The 24,639-nt window shown below is 38.5% G+C and overlaps 1 protein-coding gene across 1 annotated transcript in view; it reads left to right on the top strand.

Annotated features, from left to right (window-relative positions):
• Positions 1 to 6,270: 6,270 nt before the first annotated feature.
• Positions 6,271 to 24,639, top strand: part of ATP9A (ATPase phospholipid transporting 9A (putative)) — a 90,815-nt gene continuing 72,446 nt past the window's right edge. Inside the window, exon 1 of the mRNA XM_070940049.1 lies at positions 6,271 to 6,338. Coding sequence (XP_070796150.1) covers positions 6,271 to 6,338 — 68 coding nt within the window. The remainder of the gene's footprint in view (positions 6,339 to 24,639) is intronic.

Genomic DNA, 24,639 nt, shown 5'->3' with positions numbered 1-24,639 from the left:
TTGAAGAGGGCTCCCAAACTGCAGATCAGGCATTTCTACAAAATCATAACTCCAAGCCCTGAAGCCAGCTATAGTTCTCTCTTAAAGAAATTCAACTTCAGATTGTTCTTACCTTCAGTCTTTCTAATCCAGAGACATACAAAAATACACATTTTCCACTTTAAATGAAAGAAGGAATTCCTTTCCCTCAGAATTATTCATCTCTGCCAAAAACAAGCTTTAAAAAGCCTCCTAGACCCATTTGTAGGATGTTTTTGGAAAGAGTCAGTGAAAAAGGAAGACTACCTTGGAGAATCTTGGCATGGTCCTTAATAAAATGTAAATAAACTTCTGTGCCTTGACGAATAGAGGACAAGCTATTACCAAGTGACTGGATGTGGAACAGTATGTGAAACTAATAGAATAAACTCTAACATTGACCAGAAATGAATATCGTAAAAGACTTCTTTTTCCTGTGACAGCTGGAAGCAAAAACTTCCAGCTTTACTTTTTAGAGGACATTTGACTTGAATGTTACTATACCAAAACAAAATGTTATCCAAGTCTACGGAAGAACTTTCTGTCTCCAACCATCTCCCACAACTTCTATTGGGGTAAATGTGTCCTCTCAAATTCCTGCTAATCTTGGAGTTATTTTCCAAAGTCCATACAACACAGTAATGTATAAGATATGCCTTATAGCCTTTTTATAAAAGCCAGTGACCATGTAAGCCATTATAGCTTGTTTGCAAATACTGACAGTTTTTTGAAGGGTTTTATTAAATATCTGCTACCACCTTGTACTAGAAAGGGGAGAGATGAGAAAAAATAAAGCCATCCCAGCATATCAGATCAAAGGTGATTATGGCTTATTGCACTATACGAGCAATTAATTAGGCAATTATTTGCAGTACATTTGCCCAAGTTTGGGTACAGAGATGAGATAAATGTGCCACGTGTAGATTAAAAGCATGCACAACACTGTTGTACTGTTCATAATTCCAGTCTGGGTACCCAAACTTGTTACTTGCATTTCAATTTATGTAATGCACGTTCTGTCCAACAATTTAATGCTTTTGTTTAAAGTGGGCAAACAACTGGCTCTTACATGTCTTCATAGCTGGTCTCTATTTTAGGAGGGGATGGGCAAAATAAGGCTGAGTTTGTGGATTAAGGACATAATTGGGATGTAGTTTGTTTCTCAGAATTGCAACCAGTTTGTGAATTAGCCTGCTCAGGAGTGGAAGATTGAACAAGTTTTTAGTAGTAATGAAGAGGAGGGCCAACCAAATCCTTTGAAATGTGCAGCAAAAATGATCTCTTATCAGATCACTAAAATAGTCATGCCTTCTTTCAGGCTGCATCCAATTTTGGTCACCACAATATAAAAAAAGTTGTTGAGACTCTAGAAAGAGAGAGACAAAGATGATTGGATGGGGGAAGGTTTTAAAGGATAAGACATATGAAGAACAGTTGCAGGAATTGGTATATCTAGTCTAGTGAAAAGAAGAACTAGGAGTTAAATGATAGCAGTGTTCTAATATTTGAGGGGCTGCCACAAAGAAGAGGGGATCAATCTATTTTTCAACGCACCAGAAAGCAAGAGAAGCAATGGATGAACAAAGGGAGAAGCAACCTAGAACTAAGGAGAAATTTCTTGACAATAAGATCAATCAATCAGTGGACAGTTTGCCTTCAGAAGTTATGGGTGTTCCAACTTTGGAGGCTTTTAAGAAGAGACTAGACAGCCATTTGTCTAAAATAGTCTCCTGATTGAGCTGGGGGTTGGATTGGAAGACTTTGAAGGCCCCTTCCAACTCTGTTATTCTGTTAAGAGCAATTTCTAACTTCTTGCCAGCTTCCGCATTGAGTTTCCTTATGGGAATCTGGCAAGGAGTATCAGGAATCTTCCATTCACTGTGTGCTCTCATCCACACAGCACAAAGTAAATGGCTATTGCTGTATGGGTGAGAGCATGAGGGATTTTGAAACTGGATGTCGAAAATGAAGATCACATGACCACAGCAGCAGTAGCAGCCAAATTTCATTCTCTTGGGAGTCATGGGTTCCAGATTTTGGACACATTCTGTAAGTTAACCTATTTGACATACCTTGGTTTAAAAATGTTGCCCAACAATGGGCCATTTTGTCCAGTTAACAATGAGACAATGAGATATTTATTTTCAAGCAGTAAATGGTGCATGTACATGATAAAATGCCCATCCAAAGCATGAGTTTCCCTTATATGTACTCCTTACACTGTCCCAAATACAGGCTGGGCCTGCCTGCTTTATATGGGATCATTTCAAGAATTAAGCCAGCAATTTTCTGGCTCTACATTAATAAAACTATTGAATATTAGCTTTAAACTGGTTTCTGAGAGGTTACAGAATGGAAACATTCAAAACTTTGTTGTGTAAGAAACTTTTACTTTTTTGTAATAAAATGAAATGCAAACAGTTCCAGAGAGGGCTTTTATTTTAATATACTGCTTCATAATTAGCCAAAAGTTATGGAGCATCAAGACAAAACTGTCTCTCATCTGGAATCCTTCCATATTTTCCCACACCTTTTTCCTTACCAGAACAAAATGTGTAATGGAGGAAAAGAGGGACTAGTCCCAGGGTGTCTTTGCATTGATAATAATGAAATACCTCCATCTGAAATCATCTTCAGGGCTACAAATGAGAATTTCCATTTTAACAGTTCTTTGCATAAAGAATAAAATTTGTGTAAGACAGAAGTTAGCTGTCAGCCAGGTCAGACTTTTTCTCAAGGAGGTGTTTTTCCCCCTTTGCATTTCTAACATGCAAGCACAGTTTTACAATAACTGTATTAACTTTCTAGAATTAAAAATGGGACTGTCAGTTCTGCTGTTGCAACATTCTATGTCTTAATTTCATGCATGCATCAACTGACTTTTGCCAACAAGTTATATCCTCACTGATATAACTTCCCAAATTCCAAACTGATATGGCCAAAACACAAACTCATCCTGTATTGCTACATTTTATGCTGATTCTTAGACTTAAGACTTCTCAAAACCATTTCCCTAAGATTATGCAACCAAGGCAGAGAAATTGGGTGGGGGGTATAATAGGTACTGTCTAATTGGTGCCTTCTGGATGTTTTAGACTTCACGTTAGTCCTATGCAGCACAGACAATGAGGAAATATGGCAATTGCAGCACATGGTTTCTGCCACACTTTTGAAATATTACTATATTTATTGGCCATGAAGAAAAACATTGGATCGTGTTTCTTGAAGGACAGGAGTTGAATTTGTTTTCTATGTGTTACAATTTGATTCTCATAAACCCCAGCCAGCATGATCAAAAGGGAGGGATGGCATAGTTCGTTGAGTAGTATAGTATACTTTGTACTGTACATGTATGGAAGGACCATTCTTCTGAGAAAAACCTACACTTACACTTGAGAAATATTGGGAACGGGAAAACCAGAAAGAAATGTAGTGTAGGAAGTAGGGAGAACACAAAGCCAAAAATATGCTAAATAATAAAGAAAACCAAATAATACCAAAAATAAATCCATATGTTGATTATAGAAGGGCCTTTGAAGAACAAATCAAACTTTCAAATGTCTTATAGATGATAGATGGATCTAGATCATTATCTATCTATCTATCTATCTATCTATCTATCTATCTATCTATCTATCTATCGGATAAGAAGTCACAACCAGACCAAACATGGCCAAACATACTGGCTCCAGACTTCTAGTGAGACAAGACTGTATATTCTCACTTTATTTATTTAACAGAATATACAGTATATTGAAACAGGCTGGATTGGAAGCAAATGGTTTTAAAATTGCAAGAAGAAAATTGCTGGAAAATTTATGATAGTACTCTGAAAATGTAAATGATCTACATCCTCTAGTAATGAAAGTCAAAAGGCACAGTAAAAAAAAAAAAGATTAAATATAAAGAAAACCAAACTAATGACGACATATTCAGCAGACAATCTAGAACTGACAATGAAAATACTGACATGGTAGATATTGCCTGCCTTTTAGGTTTATTCAATTAGTGTGATAGATTGACCTTGGGGAATAGTGAAGTAACCAGTTAGAAACAGATCATTTGACAGAAGGCCTATCTACATGAACCTAATGGCAAATAATCAACAATCTTGCTGCATGACCACTTTTGCTTCAGCACAGGGGCAGATGGCCTTTATACTGCTTCTTCAAGGATGCTAACTTGTCCAGATCCCATGTAGGAAAGTGTTCTCCAGTCATGATACCTCTACCTCCATGTTTGATATTTGGAATGAGGTTCTTATTATGAATAATGGTTTTGGCAAACATAACATCAATGTACCCTCATAAATTCTACTTCAGGTTGACCTGCCCATAGAACATTGTTCCAGATATCTGGAAGCTCATCTAAGTGCTTAAATCTAAGTCTGAGATTTTTAGTGAACCATTGTTTCCATTTTGCTATTTTTCTATGAATTTTATCCCAGTATTTTTTCTAATAGTGAAGCTATGGCAAGACAGGCTTAGACATTCTGAGACTCTCCATAATGATCATTGCATTCTTCCTAGATGCTTTTTAAAAAATGATTTCCTAGTTTATCCCAAACATTTTGGAGCCTTTCTGCAAAGCCTTTGATGATTGAACAATGCAGGGCATTAATTATGAAGTTGCTGTTCCTGGTAAACCAGGGGAGATGGTTGGATTACAAATGGTTACTGGATATTTATTGAAGTATTGATTTGGCAATTATATTACCAGTATTATATGTTGTTATGTTTACTGGATGGGAACTAGGCCTCTAAGAACCATTATGACTGAAACAGTATACAAATCTTGTTGTTACTGTTGTTAGTCGCAAAGTCATGTCCAATCCATTGCGACCCCATGGACAACATTCCTCCAGGCCTCCATCCTCTACCATCCCCCAGAGTCCATTTAAGCTCACGCCTACTGCTTCAGTGACTCCATCCAGCCACCTCGTTCTCTGCCGTCCCCTTCTTCTTTTGACTTCAATCTTTCTCAGCATTAGGCTCTTCTCCAGTGAGTCCTTCCTTCTCATTAGGTGGCCAAAGTATTTGAGTTTCATCTTCAGGATCTGGCCTTTTAACAAGCAATCTACTCCAGCACCATAGTTCAAAGGCCTCCATTAATTGGGGCTCAGCCTTTCTTATGGTCCAACTTTCACAGCCATACATTGCAACTGGGGAAATCATAGCCTTGACTATATGCGCACTTTTGTTGGCAAAACAAAAGTGTGCATACAAATTTTAGCAATAAATAGATACTGGTACAGTGCTGGGATTTATCGTTGATTTCCTATGTAAATATAATCAATCCCAACTCTAATTAATTTATTCATTATCAGCAAGGTAATCTCAATGCTATAGCCTATGATCTAGCCCTCAAAATTCATGGTTAGAATAGAATAGAATAGAATAGAATAGAATAGAATAGAATAGAATAGAATAGAATAGAATAGAATAGAATAGAATAGAATAGAATAGAATAGAATAGAATTCTTTATTGATCAAGTGTGATTGGACACACAGGGAATTTGTGTTTGGTGTATATGCTCTCATATACACTGGGACTGCAAACCAATAAATAAATAAATAAATCGGTGCTTGTGAACCGAATCGTTCAAACAAATATCTTGGGCTGTATATTAAGCTTTCTCCACGGGAGATCTGAACGTATGTAAGGGCGAGCCGAGGAGAGCCGGTCAAGAGCTCTCGGAGAGGGTAGGTTAGCGAAGAGAAGCAACGTCTCCTCTGAAAGCACCAGGCAGCGCACCCGAAAGGAAGGCGACAGAGGGATTTAAGCAAGGAGGAATGATGTCCACGGAGTCCAGAGTCTTGAAAGGCCACTCGAAATTCCTGGGCCAGAGCCGCCACAAGCCTTAAGAGCAGAGTGGCGGGAAGATATTGCGACGAGGGAGGGTAATAAAACCGGCAAGAGACGCAGCCGGGGAGGTGTCCCCCTCCGCGAAGAATGAGGAAAAGGCACCATCGCTTGAGGCGACCAAGCAAACGGCCCTCGCCCATTTTCCACACCCGGCTCGGTGGGCTGGGGGGGGGAGGAGGGGACGGCGCGAGCCGGCGTGAGAGTCCACGTTACCTGCGCGACGCCGCCGCCCAGCCCCCAGCCCGCCCGAGTTCGGCAGGCAGCGGCGCGCTCTCCTCCCAGCTCGGAGAGGCTGGGTGTGGGCCGGGCGAGGCGAAAGCTGGCGACGAGCCGAACCTGTTTCGCGCTCCTCCCTCGCCGGCGCTCCTCGCCACGGCTGCCGCGGTCATGACCGATAACATCCCCTTGCAGCCGGTCAGGCAGAAGAAGCGGATGGACAACAAGCACCGCGGCGGGTGAGTTCGGCGCCCGTCCTCCTCCTCCTCCTCCTCCTCCTCCCTCCGAGGGTCTCGGCCTCCCTTTCCCCATTCAAGCTTTCGCCTTTTCCGCGCCGAGGCAGCGAACCTCAGCCATGGCTGCGGGCGCGCCGCCCCGGCTTTGGTTCCCGGCCCCTGACTAGGGAGGGCAGCCTCGGCTCCTTCGCTCGCTCGCCTTACCCGGTGCTGCTAATTCTGGGGCTGCTTTAAGGGAAAATGCCGCTGGGTCTGTGCCGGCCCTGCCATTTCGGCTGCCGAAACGGCGGCTTCCGAGCTGGCCAAAATCCTCAAGATAGCGACGGAGCGGATTTCCGTGGCCGATTCCCTAAATGCTATACGGTGCAGCGCCTTCCCCTTGGCCGAGCCGGGTTCCGCGGATCGTTTTCCCCACCTTTTTCTACCCCCCCCCCCTCCACACACACTCCGCCTGCTGTAAACGCTTCGCTGCCGCCTCAGTAGATCATCGTGTTTCCCTCGCGCTGGGAAGAGCCCGGTCGGCTTAGAAGGAGAAATAAACCGGGGAAAGGGTTGTGGGGGGACGTGGGCCGGAACGGGCGGCGGGAGGAAGGCTGGACGGCAGGAACTGACAGGTTGATTCTGACGCCATTTGTAGGTGGCACGCCCAGGCAGGCAGAGGCTGCCATTCCAGTCTCAAGGACCTGGATGAGGAAGGGAAGGGAAAAAAAGGAGACGGCTTTAGTGGCCCTTCTCTGGGCCAAGCTGGGAAGGAGGGGGAAAAAAAGGAAGGAAGCATCTCTTTGTATCTACAAAGTGTCCCTACAACCAGGAGAAAACAATAGGGACTTCCACCAAATATGAATTTGGGAGTGGCTCCACCCCTTTTCATTATTAGGCAGCTCAGCATGTAAACTTTGGGCTGGTGCTCTTTAATCATTGGTATAAAGTCTAGTGCATCTTCTGGAATAATCCTGCCAGAGATATCCGCATTAGGCTAAACTTGGTCCATCGTAGCAATTAAAATGCTTTCTTCCCCCCCCCTCCTCCCAGAAATGACTTCCTTAATGTCTGATTTCTGGATTGTATAACATTATACCTGTCCATCAGGAACACCTGACCTAGTTTGTTTGTTTGTTTGTTTGTTTGTTTGTTTTGACCTGGGCTACTGGATATTTTCTGCCTTTAAAATTCCTGTTGAAGCTGTCAAATGAAATAGCATATTCCTTTCCTAGTCGGTTTCTCTGATTTCTTTGTGTAGCAGGCCTGAAGTTCAAGTCATCATAGGGTTGGGCTTCAAGTATAATTTATACTTCCTAGGAGACGCCTCTTTTGTTTCTAAGTCAATGTGTACCATTTGTTGTCAGGCACATTTTATAAGCCCATATTTGCATCATGAGGAAAAGAGACATAGAGGGTGAAATGTAAAACAGAAGAATGTTGAACGCTACCTACAAATTCAATCTATAAATGTTAGAACACCAGGTTTCATGTGCATAAAAATGTCTGTTTCATTCATTAATTATTCTGCTTCTGGGGTGGGGGGAAATACTTAAAGCCAAGTAACCACTTCTTGCATGGAATTAAAAGATATAAATCACTCACAGTAAACAGGTGCGTCATATATGTTCAAATATATAGGATTGTGTTAAATAAATGCACTATTTACTTTGATTTATGAGATGAACGGTTATGAGGTGAAAGTTCTAAGCTGTTCAGTTATTGCACATAAAAGTCATCAAGATTTGATCCAAAAAAGCAAAGAGCAAATCTGTGCAAAAGGTAAGGTCCTTTTCAAGTCAAGCTCAACTGATAGTGGGCATTTTATCATCTCTCTCTGTTTTTCTTGGCTGGCTTACAAAAGTAGTTTGGCATTTCCTATTGCCGGTATGTATAAATGAGGTAGAAATGGGAAAAGATCTGGCTGCTTCATTTGTGCTTCATTGTGCTCTGCAACGCCTTTTTGAAATAAAAGTTTAAAAGCATTGTACAATTAGAAATTAATGCATTCCTGTTTTATTAGGTTTTGGAGAGGCATGGATAAACTTTATATATTATTAAAACCTACCCCTGCCCAACTTCAAATAATCATTATTGGAATGAGGGGTGAGAAATGAAGGGTGGCCAATACAAAAAATATGTAATTTAATTTAAAGAATCATTGTGGGAGAAATGATTATCCTCTCCATTCAGAAACAGAAGAGTCATTTGCTACATATATACTGTACGTGTACAGTATGCATATGTATATAAATACTATAGCTACTTTGATCTAAAAGAGGTAAGAAATACCATTACATCTGGTAGTAGTTGGATTCCAATTCTTCTTGCTTTAGTTCTGATAGCCAGTGAGGAGGAGTAATCCAAGCTATATTAGCAATGCTTGGAGGATCATCCATTCCTTATATTAAAATGGCTCGCAGATCAGATCACAGGTGTCATTGATCATCAAGTTAAGTGAGGTAACATTTCAAATAGCAAGTAATATGGAGGGAACAATAGCTACATCCTCTTGGCTAATACCCCTAAGTTGCCCTGAGCTTTTTTGCTTTATATCAGTCGTTTTTCAATTCCCAGAATTCTATGATTGGCTATATCAACGGGAATTCTGGGAATTGAAGTTTACACATCTGAAAGTTACAAGGGTGGGAAATTGCACTCTACTAGGTATTAATTAATTATGTGCCATTAGGTCAGTTTTGACTCTTGGTAACCAGTAGATATATTTTGTCCATCATGATCTGTTACTAACCTGGTTCTTCCAACAGCGAGCTCCTCACTACTGTAACTAAGTCCATCCCCTTCATTTGCTGGTCATCCTCTTCTCTTTCTACCTTCCTAGCACCAGAGTCTTCTCCAGAGAGCTAGACCTTATGTAATTGTCTAGAGTAGCATAATTTGAGCCTAGTCATTCATGACTTGACTAAGAACTCATCCTTCCATCCTTCCGAAGTGGGTAAAATGAGGACCCAAATTGCAATATAAAGTTCTGTAAAGCGGTATATAAGTCTAAATGCTATTGCTATTACTATTGTTTGATGATCCATTTCTTTATTTTCTTGTCTGACCACAATTACTGCGAGTTCAATTCTCACCAGGCTCAAGGTTGACTCAGCCTTCCATCCTTCCGAGGTAGGTAAAATGAGGACCCAGTTTGTGCAATGCTCTCTACATGGGGCTCCCCTTGAGGAGTACCCGGAGGCTCCAACTGGTGCAGAATGTGGCCGCGCGGGGGATTATGGGAGCGAGGGGGTGCTCCCATTTGACACCTCTCCTGCATGAGCTGCATTGGCTTCCAGTGGTCTCCGGGTGCACTTCAAGGTGTTGGTTACCACCTTTAAAGCGTTCCATGGCATAGGACCTGGGTATTTGCGGGACTGCCTTCTGCCACCGATAGCCTCTCACTGACCAGTACGCTCCCACAGAGAGGGACTCCTCAGGGTGCCGTCAGCCAGGCAATGTCGGCTGGCGACCCCCAGGGGGAGGGCCTTCTCTGTGGCAGCTCCTGCCCTCTGGAATGATTTGCCCCCGGAGATATCGGATCTCTGGGTCTTTCGCCGTGCCCTGGAAACTTTTCCATCAAGCAGGGCTGGCGTGAAACCCCCCCCCCTTTTTTTTTAGTTTTTTAGGTTTTAATCTGTCAATGGGTTTTAATTCGAATTGTTTTAAATTTGGGCCAAAGTATGTAATTCTTTTAATAATTTTAAATTTTGTATTGGTATGTGTTTTAGTTCTGGCTGTGCAGTGCCCTGAGTCCACTAGGAGAAGGGCGGTATAGAAATTGAATAAAATAAAATAAATAAATAAATAATAAAGTGGGGGTAATAAGCTGACTTTGTATAAAATAGAACACCGCTGGGGGGGGGCAAAAAGCCCTACTAAGCAGGTATATACAAAAATATGAAGGCTATTGCTTAAAAGCATTGTAAGCTGCTCTGAGTCTCCGGAGAAGGGCAGCATATAAATCAAACAAACAAACAAACAAACAAACAAATAAATAAATAAATAAATAAAAAATTCCAGTTCTACTGTCAAACTAAGTTCTATATGCCATGTAGCATTCCCTGTGTCCCTGTCCCCCACCTGTAAAAGCATCTGTTTCTCACATATGCTATGGAGTAGCCAGTATTGAAATGATCATCTAAGGTAGAAGACCTCTACTTTAGAGTTGAATGGAATGAATGGGAGTTAGATGAATGGGAGTCGATGCCATCCTGTTGTCCTTTGTTCCAAGATGCGAAGTTTCTTGGGTTTTCCTTCAAAGGCTGACTCATAAACCATTGCAGCAACACACACTGCAGCTTCCTGAATTCCTAAAAGACTAAAGAGCACATTGTGAAGTGTAGTAAACATATTATAGCTAATAGCTGATCATAAGGATGGATATTTTGTTAGGGATATGATAATATCAAGCATTAGAAAATAACGTAGCTGAGTGAAGTGGATTAATCTGGTGATTCTGTTGACATGAAAAGCAAACCTCATGATTGTGAAATGTGTAGGCCAGTTAGCACTCCATTGCTGCAGTTCTCTTTCTGAGGATTATACAACTTCCACTGGTGTTTTCACTAACTCAGTTGTGTATCTTACCTTGTTAGTAATGTTTTCAGTAATTATATCGATGTAACCTTAGCTCCAAAGCTCTGTTAGTTACAGGCTGGAGAGTCTGGTTGTTTCAGCTGGGTTACGGAAGCGATCTTTCCTGTAACCATCAAGAGTTGTTGAGAGCATAGAACCGTATTGCTACATTAATGTAGCATTATTTTTTTTCTCAACTGTCTACCTTCCTGGCCTCTGGGGATTCTTTTTTTTTTTTTTTTTTTTTTGTATTAGCTAGTTTTTCAGAATTTTTCAACTCTTTCAGAAGACCAGCTTACTTTTCATTATTCCACTTTATTTCCAGTAAAGATGAAAACATCTGATTGGTAAACACTATTAGTTTGATAACATTTTGGTGAACTGAAAAAGCCTCAAAGTAGACAACTAAGCCAGTTATTATTTCTAAAACTTAGTAAAAATAATTTTATTCAAATTACAAAGGGCACATACTCCTTTAGAGAAGGCACCTCCACCTGTATTTGAAGGATAGGAAAGGCTGCTTATAAGACAATACCTGTAGTGTCTATGAGCCATAAATATATAATTCCAAATTCCCGGTTATGGCTTGATCATTCCTCCTCCTTGCTCCATCAAGCAATCTCAAAAATATTGATCCAGTCTAAAATATTGGCCTGAGTCTGGATCTCCTAATGTGTTTCTAATATATTCATTTATTATAAATTGCTAAATCCTTGTCATTTGTAGAACTGGGAAAGACCAGGAAAGTGTATCCTTTTCATTTAAAAAAAAATATCAGCAGTTACGCTAGCATTACTTATCAAGTTTTTTTTTTTTTTTTAAATTTGATTTATATGCCGCCCTTCTCCAGAGACTCAGGGCGGCTTACAATGCGTTAAGCAATAGCCTTCATTCTTTTGTATATTTTATACAAAGTCAGCTTATTGCCCCCACAAACTGGGTCCTCATTTCACCTACCTTAGAAAGGATGGAAGACTGAGTCAACCTTGAGCCTTGGAGAGATTCGAACCAGCAGAAATTGCAGGCAGCTGTGTTAATAACAGGGTGCACTAAACCCCTGTACTATCAAGTTTTGATAGTATCAGTTCAGGTTGATATGCTAATTGTCCTATTTATGGTAACCTTTTTTAAATATAGTTTGTCACACAGTCAGCCAAATTTTCAGACTGGGTTTGGCATTTTTTTCTGCCTATGAGTCCTTCCCAAGGACCTGAGCTAGGCAGATGTAGATCAGAAGTGGGTTTCACTTACCTTCGCTACCGGTTCAGAACTATGAGCGTGCACATGTGTGTGTTTGCTTTGCTCGTGCGCAGCGCTTCTGCACAGGGCATCCATGATGATGTCCGGGCGGGTGGGCGGAGCCTGCCGCTGCCATTACTGGTTTGCCCGAACCGGTAGAAACCCACCACTGATGTAGATGTTTGATGGTGTTACAGATATTTAGTACCATCTGTATTGCAGGATGTAAAGAATTCCAAGTAAAGCTGCCTTATATCATCTTATATATGAGATACTGGGCTGTTTCAGAAGACAGCACTGAACTCTCACTAGTCCTCAGTAGGACAATGAGATTAGTCTGACCCAACTCAAAATGATGGTATTTAAAGTCTTAAAGGAGCTTGAAGGATTATTTCCTGCCTAGACTTCAAGACCATCTTTGTAGATATTGAAGTGAGTCAGGTAGTTACTAAACTAACTCTTTTAACTCTTAATTGCTAATTTTAATTCGTTTTTAAAAAGGGGGGTGTTTTAATGTGTAAGGGCCAAATTCATTTAATATGTTTTAAATTGTTTTTTTAAATTTTATATATTGTTATGTGTTTTATTTGGCTGTTCACCGCCCTGAGTCCTTAGGGAGAAGGGCGGTATATAAATCTAATAAATACAAATACAAATACAAATATAAATACAAAAGCAAGATCTTTTCAGTGATGAAACATGTTTTGCTAATTTTTAGGCATAATTCAATGTCTTTTAACTGTTTTCAGTGTTGTTGTTTTAATATAATATGTAATATATATTTGGTGCTTTGGTGTTCTGATATACATCCTTGAAGATGTTTTGATTATTTATTTTACTTTACTTTTAATGATAAGTTCATTGTATATCTTTAAATAAATTCTGTAGTTTTATTGTTCTTTTATAGATGCCATCATTGTCTATCAATACTATAATTGATCTTAGCCAAAAACAGAGAAACAGTGCCATTTATTATTGATAGGCAATATGAAAATGTTCGAAGTAACTATATAAATTAGAATAGGAAGGCATTTCCCCTCAAAAATCAAGATATGAATATTTAAATACATAATTTTCTCATATTGTATAAACATGATGTGCAAATGATACATTGTGAATTCGAGTCCTGGATCTGCCTATCAAGGCACTGAACCCAGTGGTTTGCTTCTGCATATAAATCTATGGGATTAGACTCTTAATTGATTAATCAACATCTTCATTGACTAACTGCCATATAGGATTGGTTAAAGATGCAATCTGTACCTACTCCTTGGATATATTGTAAATAATCTTAATCTCAGTGGGACTCAGTAGAACAGACCTATGCTGCAATTGTCTTCAATTTCAGATTAATTTCAGATTAAAAGAAAGTTTTCCTTAAATCAAGTCCAACTCTTGGTGATATTATGGACATGTCCATGTAGTACTGACAGTAATATTGAAATGGTTCGCTCTTGCTTTCTGGGATATTTTTTTAGTTTCCTAGTTTGATTTACATCGTAAGATAATTTTGCATCCTAACAATCTTATATTTGAATGATTAGGAAATAATCCTAATCACTGGAACACCAAGAACTGGAAAAAATAATAGAAAGATGGGCTTCTGTTCCCAAAATACTCAATGAAAAACATCTATTTCTTATTAAAACAAAACACAAAGCAAAGAGGGAACATTTTCAGTGATCTTTGGGGGAAAAACAACTTCCTTCATCAAGATATTCCTATAAAAATATTTGTTCAGTGTAAAATTTTCAAGAATGGTTAGGGAAACCTGTGGAAGAACAATTTCTTATCTTTTTTTAGTCTCTGATTTATTTACATAATGAAATGAACAGGACTCTTAAAAAGGACTTGCAGAGAACCTTAAAAAGCTCAATACAATTTGACTGAAAGCTTTATATTCTTTTGCTTCATCCAGAATAAATGAAACAGGAGTAGGGGGTCCCCTGACTGTTGGATAGAAATTTTCATTTCTTAGAGATATACATTTTAGACTAGAATAACAGAGTTGGAAGGGACCTTGGAGGTCTTCTAGTCCAACTCCCTGCTTAGGCAGGAAACCCTACACCACTTCAGGCAAATAGTTATCCAACATCTTCTTAAAAACTTCCAGTGTTGGAGCATTCACAACTTCTGGAGGCAAGTTGTTCCACTGATTAATTGTTCTTACTGTCAGGAAATTTCTCCTTAGTTCTAAGGTGCTTCTCTCCTTGATTAGTTTCCACCCATTGCTTCTTGTCCTGCCCTTAGGTGCTTTGGAGAATAGCTTGACTCCCTCTTCTTTGTGGCAGCCCCTGAGATATTGAAACACTGCTATTATGTCACTCCTAGTCCTTCTTTTCATTAAACTAGACATACCCAATTCCTGCAACCGTTCTTCATATGTTTTAGCCTCCAGTCCCCTAATCATCTTTGTTGCTCTTCTATATGTAAATGTTACTAAGCCAAACAAGTGTGCCGTAGTACTGGTTGAATAAAATTAGGATCATGTGAGAATAAGGAATTGCATTAATTTGTACATGTTTAGGGCGATTGTATATAATTTCCTTTCCTTTGTAGTCTGATGGAGACCTTTGCTGAGCACTTTGCTCCCAGCTATGACACATGAGGTCTTATGCAGAATTTGTATTAAAAATTAAAGATTTTCCATGAAACTGAGTGAAATGTTTGAGCATCTTGGATGAAATCCATTTAGCACATTTCATCTTCAACTTTGAAGCTTATTATGGAGTACATTTAATTTAATTTAGTGAAACTTCGAAGAAAACATGGCTTTGGGATGGTCATACTAAACCCTATTTTTTTGTAGCCCCTAAGAATTAGGCTTATGTTTAGTTCCTTATTGAAAATTTACTTTAGCCAAAAGAAGTGTTACACAAATAGTGTCTCTGCAAGGAGCTCCCCTTTGCCTTCTATTAGCCAAGAAAGATACATTGATGGGGATGGTAGTGTCTGCTCTTTGAGGTAGCCCAATGGACAATGCATAGGTTACAGGAATGGTACTTTATTATTGTAGGGTATAACAAAATCTTGAAACCTGCTAGAGGTTCTCCATGCCCTCTTTTATATCAAAGAGACTCAGGGAGGGTTGTTTTGCCTTCTCTTATCCCAGCATTGAGATGTTTCTTAATTTTTCTTAACTGTTCCTGCCTATATTTTTCATGTCTTTCATCTCATGTCTTCATTCCTATATATAAGGTAGGATTATTTTATCATTCTCCACCAAGATAATTGAGAGTGGTGGCAGTTTAACTGGGTTATGGTCTGGAGATGACACCCTCTACCATGATGGAAGCTCTGTTGAGAGGGCATAGTAGGGTTAACACATCCCTGCTCATGTTCCAAGATCTCTCAACAGCTTTTGATGCTATCAACCATGGCACCTGTTGGTTATCTCTTGGTACACTAGACTGGAACAAATTAAACAGACACAGAATCCAGTAGGAAAGGTGGATAAGATCGTTTTATTATAGAAAGGTAAGAGGTCCTTATGAAAGAAATTCCAGTGACTGCTGCTTATTAAATTCAAGCTCTATTTATGAATCACAGTTCAAATTTCTCATGTCACTCTCTCCCACTTACATAAAAGTTTAATATGATTCACTTTTGGGCAGGGATACAGTCTCCATCTGTTTCTTATTTTTGTAAGGTTGATAGAAATGGTTGTTAACCTCGACAATATGAAAAGTATCTTTCACAGTGTCCTCCTAGACCAGTTTAGGGGATTGGGGGCTGGGAGAATGGTTCTGCTGATCCTAAAATCTGTGCAATGATCAGCTCACTGAGGGACACATGATACATGCCCTACTCCGACCCTTGTAGGCCCTCAAAAAAGCCATTATGTTCCCCGATGATTGAGAGTTAAGAAAAGCTTCCTAGGAGAAAGGTTCTTGCCTAAAAAAGTGATGAGCTTGCCTATTTTAAAACTGAGGATGGACAGAGAAAGCATGGTGGAAGCTTTAACTTGATTTCAGCTTTGACTGAGCAAAGGGTTGAATTTCCTCTAGCTCAGTAGACTAAATGTCTGCTTTCCCCTCTAGAATTCTGTTTTCAAAATTGAGTAATTTGGCAATTATGCTACTGAATACAATCCATTTCAAACCTGTGCTACTTTTGTAGGTCTACTGTACACCCATCACACTGTCCCTTTCAGAATATCCAAATATTGTACTGAGTATAAAATAGGAATAACTATAATAAATAAAAAACAAACAAACTAAAGTGTGGAATAAGGAAGGCATGGGATAAGAAAAGAAGAAATTATAGCTCTCCATTTCTTATAACCAGTCCTTGTTTCATCCATATCCATATCCTAATTCTAAATATCAGCTTTTTTCTTCAAATTTCTTACTTCTTTTTGAGAATGTCATCATTTTCATAGAGCCACAACTTTCTTAATCTTCTCCTTCCTCTGCACCAATTCACTGCTTTTTCATATAGGTTTCTTTATTTTACCGGTACATCTTGATAGACTTCTTTTATGATATTCACTCACTTACATATTCACATTCATTTAACACCCATTTTTTCTTGTTAAATCCTATCTCTTATTTAATAACGTGTTAATTTTCACTTTCATTCAACTCTTAATGTTTTTTTCTGACATAACCAACCCTCACTTCCATATAACAAAGTGGGCTAAAGTATACTCTTATACACAGCCATTTTCACTTCTTTCAACAAATGTAATTACCCTGACATGTCATCTCTCTTTCTGTCAGCATATGCACATCTTAAAATTTCCCATCTTAGTAAACATTCCATCAAGATATGGACTTGACTTGCCTTTTTTTTTTTTTTACCATTTTGGTATAATTTTCAATCATTTTCTTCATTTTGTCTGATTTAAACAAATCTACATGGAACAACAGCTGGTTTAAACCTATTAATACTTGCAATTAGAATATTGCAATTTCTTGCAGCTTTGAAACCATTGTTAGATTTTCTACAGGATAAGGAGAAAAATGAAATTTTGATTTTGGGATTTGAGGATTAGATCCAGTTTGACTAGATAAAGATTGTGGAATGTCAAATATATGACTATGATTTATTTAGTTATAGGTTTTTATATGTTAGATTACACTGATGGAGAGTATTTGAATATTGTGTTTTCAGATACTAGTTATTAATACTTTAAAAGTTTTTAGATGTTGATATTATTAAATTTAGAGGTTTTATAATTTTCTCTGCACTGAAAATAGTCACAGGTCACTTTTTCTGTATGTTTTATTATGTTTTTGTGTTTGGGTATGTTACTTTTTAACTTTTCGCTTTTATCCCCTCCCCCTTTCCCCCTTTATGTTACTTTGTATTTTATTGTTTCTTTGAAACTTAATAAAGCTAACAGGAAAAACCTGTTATCTCTAATTTCATTGTGTTGGAGATCTTATAACAGACATAGCAGGCTAGTTAAAGATGACTTGTTGGCAGTAGGTGACAATGGCAGCTAGTTTCTTAGAAGGCTCTTGTTTACTGGCATTTCCTAAAATCTTCAAGGCAGATAACAGTAATGGCAAATAGCCTTAGATGTATTGTTTGTATCAAGATGAGACATCTTTTTGGTCTAAGGGGAAGTACTTCTTTGTATTTTCAGCAGTTGCAGGATATAATATAAAATTTGAAGCCTGGCATATAAATATTTAAAATACATTATTAATGCACTGCTGTTTTTAAGAATGCTAAGCTCATTTGAAAGCTAAAAGAGTACCTTGTTTTTTGTAATGTTCAATTTGTCCAACAGCAAATGTTTCCTGGGTGAACGAGAAGCAAAAAGCAAAAAGTAAAAACACAAAATCAACTATGTGACAGCCTTTTAAGTATTTGAAGAGAGCTTTCATGTTGCTTTTTATCCTCTTGAGGTTAAACATAATTCAATGCCTTCTATTTGTCCTTGTTTCTTCTATGATGCTGAGTTAATATCTTCCAATCCAGAGTTGGAGACTTCCTTATATATAAGATACCATGGTGGCAGGTTTCTCATACCCACCTCAAAAAAGTAATTGCTACAAGAGAAGAGTAGAAGACATAAATGTCTGGTACATGCCATGATGGTATTTTAATATGACATCATCATGCAAATGATGCAAATTACATGTGTCATTTTGAAGTTTGTTTATTTATTTATATCCTGCCTTTATTATTTTTATAAATATCTCAAGGCAGCAAACATACCTACTATTCTTTCCTCTTACTGTTTTCTTTACAACAACAACTCTGTGAGGTGGGTTGGGCAAAGAGAGAGTGACTGGTACAAAGTCACCCAGCTGGTTTTCATGCCTAAAGTGGGACTAAAACTCCCCCCTCCTACACACACACACACACACACACACACACACACACACACTAGAGGAGCAAACTGCATGTGTGTTGTAATATCATGCAACGGCATGGTTTATGTATGGCAGGGCCGGGTTTCAAAACCCATCACTACCAGTTTGCTCATGGGTGCGTGTGCGCTTGCACATGCATGATGCTTCTGCATATGTGCAGAAGCATCTGGGCAAGTGGGTGGAGCCTCCTGCTGCCGCCACTACTGGTTCACCCAATCCGGGGCGAACCAGTAGCAACCCACCACTGATGTATGGGCAACAGATATCATCTCGCCATTTTGTAATCTGTGCAATGACATCATGACTCAGTGACATCATGTTTACACTATGTCATTGTGATGTTTTACCAATCCTATTTATCCCTGTTAATGTTCTACAAATGTTTCTGCTGTTAAAGTTGTAGGAACATACTGTTGTCAAAATCAATCTTTCCATGGTTTATATTCAGGCTAAATTTCACTTCTAAGGAAGGAAAGCATCTTCTTCAATTAGAGAAGATAAATCAACCCTCCATCAATGATTTTTAAAAAGAAAATATGAAATATATATCACAGTATATAGAAAGGCATAAAACAAAATCTTTTCCCTGAGGAAAAGGGAATCAGACATATTTAAACAGACTCATCTTTTGTAAAATGTTTATTAAAACTTGATTCATACCTGTTGGAAATATTTAACTACCTGTTCATCATTTTTGGCTCTGATCTCCAGATCTCATCTACTGTTCTGCTGCATTTCTTCATTTTCCTGGGAATTATGTAAGGAATCTATTTTCTGTCTGCGCATATGAAAGTGGCTGTATTTGAATAATCAAACTCTGGTTTAATAAACCAAAATGAGCATTAGCATTGTGACCTATTTAAGGTCTTATCACTTCTTCATTCCTGCAAGAGGTAAAATAAATCAGGAAGCTGCCTGGAAGCATGATCTTTATCATCTAAGATGCAGAAGTCAACTTTAAAACAAGGCAGTATGCCAAATAGTCCCAACCTAGTTATTAACAGGAAGCTGTAGTAAACATCAACTTAACTTTCTTCCTGCTCAAAGAGGTGCATGAAAGTAATGCATATTACTTAGAGGTGCATGAAGGTAATGAATATTCTGACTTGCTGAATTAATACTTGATTATCTGAGCAGCACCCTCGTCAAGAGTTGCAAGGAGAGTTGCTTTTAAATTCCCATATAATGATAAGTAAGTAAGCCTGGGAATAAGGGCTGAATGATTGGTGGAAACAAGTAGACAGTTTATGTCAGTGGTCATGAACCTATGGCATGCATGCCAGAGGTGGCATGCAGAGCCCTCTCTGTGGGCACGCGAGGTGTCACCCCAGCTCAGTTCTGCTGTGCATGCACATGCGCCTCCCGCCAGCCAGCTGGTCTTCGGGTCTCTGCTGCGCATGCACGGGGGTGCATGAATGCACGGTGTGGGGTGCATGCGGGGGACACATATGCATGTGTGGGACACACACGTGCATTGCACTTGGGTGGGTTCGCATTTGCTTTGGGCACTCGGTCCGGAAAAGGTTAGCCATCATTGGTTTATGTCAATCCTAACCCTCACACACAAGAAATGATGTGGCTCAGGGTCCCCCCCCCACACACACAAATCATCAGGGTACCATGATGTAGCTTAGGGTTAAGTGTAGGTAATACACTTGTATATGAATGCACCAGAGGACATAGCTATTCAATGGACAGTAGAAATTTGTTCTCCGTATTAGTTTTATTCTAGTCTTCCATGTGGAGCTCACTAGGCAACATTTATTATCTTCCATTGAGATCAAAACTGTTTAGTAAGCATGATTTTTTAAAAAGATTGTGATGGCCTATTTGCTATTGGAGCCACTGTGCATGGTGGAAAGGCTGAGCTGCTTCTTCTCCAGCAAGTACATGTCACATCCCATAATATCACCAAATACCCTAATCTAAGACCTGGGGGTGGGGGGGAATCAGGTTTTTTTTTGAAGATGAGTAGTGTTGTTAGAGCCATCTGAATCTCTGAGGAAATGCTATTCTAATAGATAGGTACTGCTCCATGTTGCTTGGGCACCAATATTCCAGAAAGGTACAGATTAGTTGTCGTTTAAACTTGTACTATTGCTTTAATGCTTTTTTTCCTTTGATACACATAGTGCACCATTCCAGAAATAATGGAAATGTCATTAAATTTAAGTCGTATTGGCAGGAGTCTGAAGGCAGATTATTCTTCATGGTTCACCTTCTATTATTACATGTATGATGTTAAAAGAACACAGTTGAGCAAGAATTAATTGCTACTCTGTAATTGTGCATTCAGCGTTTTCTGTCAGTAGTGAACACCAAGGCTTATTCGGGAGAAATTTCTCTGATTTTTCCCTTAACTGAAGAGTTGGGCCTTATGGAGTCTAAATCCCACATGCCCTTGATAAGGGGCTGATGGGAATTGAAATCTGGGATTATATAATATTTGGGGAGATAGTTTTTTAGAAGAAAAAAAATAAAAATAAGTCTTGATAAGAGTTAGAGAAGTGGGTTGAAAAAAAAAGATGGGTGGCCAATCAATTTTATTTATATATAAATAAATAAAGAGGGAGGGAGGGAGGGAGGGAAAAGATTTTAGGACTGTAGCTGGTGAGATGGGAAAAGAGTTCTCAGACTAGAGAAAAACATGTATAAACAGATACTGGAGTCCCTCAAGATGAGGAAGATAATAGCCAAGTATCCATTGACATGGATAAGCAAGAGCAGAAGGCCTAGAATTTAAAACTAGAAGCAGAGATCTATATAGAGATCTTGCCTCTTATGTAGGAGGCAGATCTGCTTATTCACAGACATAGTGTATATATAGTCTTTCTTCTTGTCTGCATAAAGAAACTACTCTAAGAGTGACCTGTTTATAAGACTTCAACCCGAATATGGGGTTAAGTGTTTGGAGAATTAAGATTTATTGTTGCAACAGGTACTGTGAAATGTTCCCCTCCTTCAGTCTATTGACCTTCTCTCCAGGTATCTCTTTCGGTCTTGTCATTGTCTTCTTTTTTCTTCTCCTTGTAAACACTTACTTGACAGTGCAAGCTGTCAGTGGTATTTAGTACACTTCTTCCACATCATTGTCTGGTGGCAAGTTGTACTGGTGAAGGAGATGAGTAGATTCAGGAAGCTCTTAGCAGGAGCCCAACCTCTTTGAACTGTGTTCCTAATTATATTTAAAAATCTAAAATCCTGATGAGCTGAATTAGTTCCTCTGGGATCTTCTGGCAATTCTGACAAACTTTAGTGCTAATGTAATGAATACAGTTTGTAGTTATTTTAACAATAGAGTCATCTTTGCTAAGCACAGATGAAACAAAGAATGCATGCAAACAGCACATTTAGTGTCAAAGCAGAAGTTTTATTCTAACATTGTTGACGTTATTGATATTCCATTATTTCCTAAAATGGAGAATGTAGATTAATGGAAAGGAGGAGGACAATGAACCAGTATTTGAATCTTGTCATATAAACACTTGGAAAAAAAATGAGTTTTTAAATTCTTCCAAAAAGGTAGTATTAAGTATTAGAACCATCACACAAAAGCCATGTTCAAGGACAGAATATTCAGTTATGAAAATTGATACATTCTCTGAGGTAGTGGCTGAATAACTTCCTGTCAGGGGTGTTGTAATTCTTTCCTGTGTTATAGATCCAGCTTTCAGGACTAGACAGCCAGTTTGGCGTAGTGGTTAAGGCATCAGGATAGAAACTAGGAGACTGTGAGTTTTAGTCCCATTTTAGGCGCAATGCCCGCTGGGTGAGTTTGGGATTGTCTTTGTCTCTATCTCTCTTTGTCTCTGTCTCTCTCTCTTTGTGGAAATCTGGGGTAGAAGAATGGCCCTTCATGAGACTTGTGGATCAGATGCACCAACATTAGAGATTCATTCCTATTCTAAAAGCAACATCCTTTTGCCATCCTTCTTTCCTCTTTTATCATTGCCTGAGGCAGCCTTACGCTTTTTTTAAAAAAAAATTGAAAATTAAAATCTGCTAGTTTATCCCATATATAAATATTACAACTGGGATCATGGAACAGGGAAACAGCAGTATTTAATCTCTTGCCTTTCATTGACTATTTCCTGTTAAAATATTTAGTTTAGAAAGTATTGACCTTACATGGAAATCATGTTGGATTTGTTCTCAACAGGATGTCTGAAAATGACTCTTGTGTAAGTTAATCTTTCTGCTACTGGGTGAAATATTTCTTATTTAAACTAAGCTAACATTTCCTATCTTATTCCTTACAACCCAGTAGATTTTTACAGCTGCTGCTTCTCTGGGGGAAAGAGGGAAATCTTTAGATTTTTTTTTAACGAGATAAGATTTCTTTTACACTTATTTGCAAGCGGTGAAGTAGAAAGTAAGAAATGTGATATTTAATTTAAAAGAGAAAACAAGAACAAAACTACCTTGCTGGTTGATTGCCACTCCCCAACCAATTTCCTGTTCTGCAGCTTGCAATCTCATGGAAAAAAATGTACAGTTGAAAGTGTTAAATAATTCTTTAAGGAAAAATCATTTTTCTTCTAAGTATTAAGAAATTTAAGTACTGAATTTAGTATTGAGTAAATGCTAAAGGTTTAGTGGAGAATATTTAATTGATGAGTGGGAGCTTCTACTCATGAGGGCTTTGTTCATTTTTTGCTTTCAACAGAATTGCGAGAGAGAGAGAGAGAGGCGGGTGGAATCTTTAAGCTTTTGTTTCTTTTGAATGCTCCTTTATTAAAATGACCTATCCTATTTTCTTTTAGGGCAAATTAATACTGAGTGCAGAAACTGAGGAATAGTAAGCCAAAGAAATTCAAAAAGAAAATGAAACATAGCTAAAATGAGAACAGCCTGTCCTCATTTAGCAACCATAATAGGGACCGGCAACTCAGAAGTAGTCGCTAAATGAAATCGTGACTGTTCTTACAATCTTACTTCAGCTCTCTTTTGCTTTACAGACTTGTGAAGATCATAAATGTAAGGATCAATCACAAAGTTACTCTTTCATCACATTGTAACTACAAATGGTCACTAAACAAGGCAATCCCTAAATGAGGAGAGAAATAAATTCAAAAATAATGTGTTGAAAGAAGATTAAATGTCAGGTTAAACCTGATGTTTCAGCCCCCCCCCACACACTGCTGCATTTACACATTTAACCATATGTTTAACACAACACACTTTACAACTACGTAATTGTTATCTCCTCTGATTTTGGAAGAGATCTATGGCTCAACCAAGAATTTTGGAATTTGTGTGTGCCTAAGACTTGTATTACTTGTTTCATTCTACTGTAAAGCATGAACATGGGGGAAAAATCATGGTAAATTATGATACAATATTTGATTAATGGAATCTGTTAATTTAGAATTATAAAGTCCTATAGAACTTTTAAGTTTACTATTAAGGAAAGTGCTTGTGTGAATCCTAAATATTTTGTTATAAATAATTTGCGGACCCCTGATAGATTAAAAATTTCCATAAATAATAAGCGGACCATTCAAATGAGATTTGTATTGAACCTGTATTGAAGAATATTGATTCTTAAATGTCTTAAAGCAGAGATGGGGAACAATGGCCCCTCTTTGACTTGTGGACTTCAACTCCCAGAATTCCTGGGCCAGCCATGCAATTGGCATCATGGCTGGCTCAGGAATTCTGGGAGTTGAAGTCCTCAGATCATAAAATGGCCATCGTTCCCTACTCCTGTCTTAAAGTATGGTTTGAAGGCACTGCTCCAGTTGGCTTCTATAGCTTTTATCAATACAAGCAGAGCAACAAAGTACAGCAACTCACTTTTGTATTCCTTTGGAATTATATCCATCTATAAACATTGTAGTCAAATAAACAATGAAATCAAATGGGAGCCATAGTTACTCCATAGCAACTCTATTATTCATTATGAAACTCTTTGAATCATTGCCCTCAAACACTGAGCAAATACCAGGGTGGTTCAAGCATGTTAGTTTATGGGAAGAAAATTCAGAAGAAATTTAATAGAAAAAAAATGATCAATACAACTGTATTAAGTTCATCTTAATCTAATTTATGTTGATAGCCTATCATGCAAAATTTTGAATAACACAGATTTCTTCTTCAGAAAAATAAGGGGTGAGGAGGGATACTTCAAGGACAACATGGGATTCTTTGCAGGATAGTGTGCTGGTCCTTATAATTTA

The sequence above is a fragment of the Pituophis catenifer genome, unplaced genomic scaffold (assembly GCF_029215685.1).
Source record: "Pituophis catenifer annectens isolate HBS135680 unplaced genomic scaffold, rPitCat1.0.hap2 SCAF_3, whole genome shotgun sequence".
In the NCBI taxonomy this organism is placed as follows: domain Eukaryota; kingdom Metazoa; phylum Chordata; class Lepidosauria; order Squamata; family Colubridae; genus Pituophis; species Pituophis catenifer.
This window is presented reverse-complemented; position numbering and strand designations above follow the sequence as displayed.